At 37.5% G+C, this 4,299-nt stretch overlaps 1 protein-coding gene across 1 annotated transcript in view; it reads left to right on the forward strand.

The window, feature by feature from the left end:
• VWC2L (von Willebrand factor C domain containing protein 2-like) overlaps positions 1–3,096 on the forward strand; it is a 25,948-nt gene extending 22,852 nt beyond the window's left edge. The window contains exon 3 of the mRNA XM_008581631.1: positions 2,947–3,096. Within this exon, the coding sequence (XP_008579853.1) occupies positions 2,947–3,096 (150 nt within the window). The remainder of the gene's footprint in view (positions 1–2,946) is intronic.
• The last annotated feature ends 1,203 nt before the right edge of the window (positions 3,097–4,299 follow it).

Consider the following 4,299-nt stretch of genomic DNA (forward strand, 5'->3'; position numbering starts at 1 on the left):
ACGTGAGGCTTGAGATGTGAAGAAATGAACTGAAATTGAGACAGAATATTTGAAAAAAAAAACATTTAATAAAGACAAAAGAAGGCATAATGTGCTATGATAAGGGATTCTGGTCCAGGAAGGGAACGTGAGGCTTGAGATGTGAAGAAATGAACTGAAATTGAGACAGAATATTTGAAAAAAAAACATTTAATAAAGACAAAAGAAGGCATAATGTGCTATGATAAGGGATTCTGGTCCAGGAAGGCACAGAGCACAGTACATAAAGCCAGGTTCCGGGCAAGATTAGAAGCCACCAGTAGTTAGGGTGGTATTTGTATTTTTTCTGATTTATGTTTCTCATTATTCAAAACCCCTTCAAAATGTCAGATATACTTTTATCACCTTGTGGTCTTAGCTCTCCCTCAGAGTGTTCCTCAGGATTCCAGTGCCAACCCATGTACACACATCTAGCCTCTACCGATTTTGCTCTTTACTGGAACATTATCTGTTACTGCTTCTCCCTGACTCCTGCAGATGTAGTTACCAGGCTCCAAGGCTTGAGAATGCCAGTGTCCCTGAGAATGTGAACCTCACAGCAACCTAAACCACTTACTACAATTTTCTTACTTACCTTTGCAGAAGGTTAAAAAGCTCTAAGGTTCTGTAATAATCTCTTTATGCTCAAAATACCCAAGTTAGTGAAATTCTCTTTCTTAGGAGGAAGTATCTACCCACTATAAACCTATTCAGTTGTTAATGGTTCCTGTGGATCTGGTCTGCATGGACAAGTGTACTAAACATTGGAAAATCAACTATTCAGATAGAGGTACATAAAATGGTGATTCTTGTAGCAAGTGGCAGCACAGTACAGTGGTTAGGATGCCAGGATTCAAATCTTGCCTTGGCCCCTTACTTAACAATAGGACCTGGGAAAGCCACTGAACCTCTCAGCCTATTTCCTCATCTGTCAGATGGAGATAAAAACAAATTTCCCTTAATAGAGTTATTATAAGAAATAAGTAAGTTGATATAGGTAAACTGCTTAGCACAGTGCCCAGTAGCTAAAAATGTTCAAACACATAGTTTAAATTAGAAGGGTGTTTTTCATCAGTCTGTGTTGGGAATCTCATAGTTCAACAAGTCTTTCTCAAAGGGTACAGTTACTTCAAAGTAAACATTTTGCATTGGAATGTTTATGGTCGCTTTAAGATTTTTATTCCCAGAATCAGTCCACTAGAATTGCACAGACCAGCTTTTCCTAAAGCAATAAGAGAACCAGCAAGAACAAACCACCCAGCTGTGGAAGGGGAGGGTATAGAAGGGATTATATTAGCGGCTCCTTTATCTCAAACATTAGCAACGAATACAGCTCAAGTCTTTGCTGAACTTTAGAAGGTTGTGTGAAAATACTGCTTTGTAGTTAACCAAGGAAAGGGGTACACCAGACAAGTTTGCTTGGGAATTATCACAATGGTGCTTGCAAAATAAAGAGCAGTATATCATCAAGAGTTTACATCTCTTACACTGTTTCCTTATTCAAAATTTTCTTCATCAAATCGTTGAGAAACTTCAGGAATATCTCAACCCTTGGGATAGTAGATTCCTCTGAAATGCTTAAACACAACTCACCACATGGCAAACAACTTAACTGATCCCTTTAAAAACTTATAGAACAGTTTAAGAAATAGCAATACTTTACCACAGATTCTATGGCTAATTCTCTTATTTACACTAAATTTAAAAATAAAATAATTAAAGTTAGACTATCATTCTTCAAGCAGAAAGCAAAGACAAAATGAATTTAAAAAATAATTAGTTGAAATGTTTCCACCCCCACAGACTGCCTGAGTCAAGAAGTGTTGATGTTACCCAGTTGTGAGATCCAGGAATAAAAGAGAACTGACAGGGGTCTGGACAGTAGCCAAAACAAGGGAAGAAGGCTCTGATTATCAATATTTGCAAGTGAGGAAATGTAACACCAGGTTGGAGACAGAACTTTCCAAGAACAAATAGCCTGATTTGAGAAGTATAGACACTGTATGACTTCTAAGACTCCAAGTTTTCATTCCAGAATTCTAAGCCTCAGTTTCATGAGAATGTCTCTACTAAAGGAGGAACTTGTAAAGGAGAGGAAAGTCACAGAGTGGCCACTGCTTTAGATTATTTGTGGCATAGGCAGTTCTTAGAAAAGAAAGAAAGTTCCAAACTCACTCTCTGTCAGTAAGTACAGTGATGACAGATTCTTTTCTACTTTTTTATTCTTCCTCTTAATTAATCCCTTTTCAATGCCATTTTTAGAGTTTTGACTTTTACTTAAGTAGTGGCTTTTTAAGTCAATCAATTTTAGTCATTCATAAAAGCAAACAGGCAAGATGAAAGGTATTCACTAAATCTTTCAAGAGTCAGTACCTGGATGTTTGGATCCCAAATGCATCTCCTCTAAAATTCACGTTGAAAAATGCCACTTAGAGTCTAGGTTAGTTTGAAAAAGAGTTCACACAAAGGGTAAAGATGTCCGCTTACCATTTTCTTGTTTTTCAGTAATCCTCCTTTTTCTCAGGAAGAAAAAAATGACAAATAGTAAAAATTGTTTCAAATGTTCCAGTATCAATCCTGTTTACCAGAGGAAGGCAGAGCAATCGGTTCATCTAGAAACCAAACCAGGAGATGACATTAGTTGTCCAAATATTTCTCTGGAAATAGAAAAGTAGGAAAAGAAAACGTAGGAAAGATCGTTACACGGGTGCCCTAGTTGTTCAAGGCGGCCTGACCTACACATCACACCCCACCATGGCTGAGATGTCTGGGTTGCCTTCCATTCGGGGGAGAATGATCACACACATGGTAAATGGAGTTAATGCAGTAAAGCCAATATAAGCACTGATGTTTTGTCTTCTGACAGCATATGAATGTGCAAGCATTAAGTTATAGGAGAAAAGGGGCTAATTTTAGATTTGTTCCTAGCCCTCTCCATGTGAATGGTGTCGCTGTGAGCCCAGCAATGAAGTTCACTGTGTTGTAGCAGACTGCGCAGTTCCTGAATGTGTCAACCCAGTCTATGAACCAGAACAATGTTGTCCTGTCTGCAAAAATGGTAAGACCGCACTGCATTAGCTTTCAAAGAGGGGTTAGTGCAAAAATACGAATATCTCACGACTGCACACCATTCAATACAAGAGCCCACCAAGGTCTGCCTGTGGTTTTTCAATACGGCATGGCCAATTGATACTTTTATCCTGCCATAAAGTGAAAATAAATCAGCAACTGGTGAGTCATGCAGCATTCCTTCTGGGGAGTTAAAGCCCATGTAAGCTGACTTTGTTATGATCTTTATTATTTACCGTTGATTTATAAGGAGGATATTGGAAAGAACGTAGTAACATCTTTTTGTAGTGACTGCGTTTCTCTCTCTTGTGACACCTATGAAGTAGCTCACCTCATTTTATAGTTCATAACCAAGGATACAGAATAGGGAGAAAGCCAGGTATTTTGCTTTGGGCATAGATAAGACTTTATGTTGAAAGTTAAGTTATAAAATATAAAATTGAATTACCAATGAACTTAAATTAGAGTAAGAAAGACTAAAAAGTATAGAGATTTTAACCTAGATTTTTGTTACAGTGGAAGCTTGCTCTCACAATATCTGCTATAGAAGGGAACTTGGTTTATAGGTTATGGGTTCCTTTCTGTCCCTCATGGAATGCAGAGGTTGAAATAACAATACCCTAATTATGCGAAATCAAGGTGATGCCGCAAAGACAGCACAATGCCATGAATCCAGGATAGTACATCAGTAAAGCCAATAGCTCACTCTTCCTAGTGGCCATGTCCTACCAAAGAAGGAAAAATAATTCTTCGCTAGGTAACACTCCACAAATGCCCCCTCTTGGCATTTGTATCTGCTTGAAAAAATGGTTCTAACCCTTTGTTAAGCTGAGGTCACTTACTCTAATGCTGAATCCTTGTGCCCTTTCTTGAGTTAGCAGTGATCATCTTCCTCTATTACATATTTTTGTTCTGAATTTGGAACTATAGTAGCTCACCTATCAGTCTTTTCCTTCACAGAAAGATAATAAAAAGAAGCATCAGAGTATTTAAAGATAAAACAAAATTGGTTCTACTATTTTTATAATTTTGTGTTTTAATATCTCAACAAAAGACATTATAAAGAACACTTGTGACATTTTTTCCAGGCACAGGTTTCACTATTTCCGATTATATAAATCCATTAAGTCAAATATTAAATTGCTCACCTAGTTTCTCTTTTTCTACTTATTCCCTTAATCCAAGTGACCTGTCATAGTGACCCTCTCTTTT

The sequence above is a fragment of the Galeopterus variegatus genome, unplaced genomic scaffold (assembly GCF_000696425.1).
Source record: "Galeopterus variegatus unplaced genomic scaffold, G_variegatus-3.0.2 Scaffold2413, whole genome shotgun sequence".
Taxonomy (NCBI): domain Eukaryota; kingdom Metazoa; phylum Chordata; class Mammalia; order Dermoptera; family Cynocephalidae; genus Galeopterus; species Galeopterus variegatus.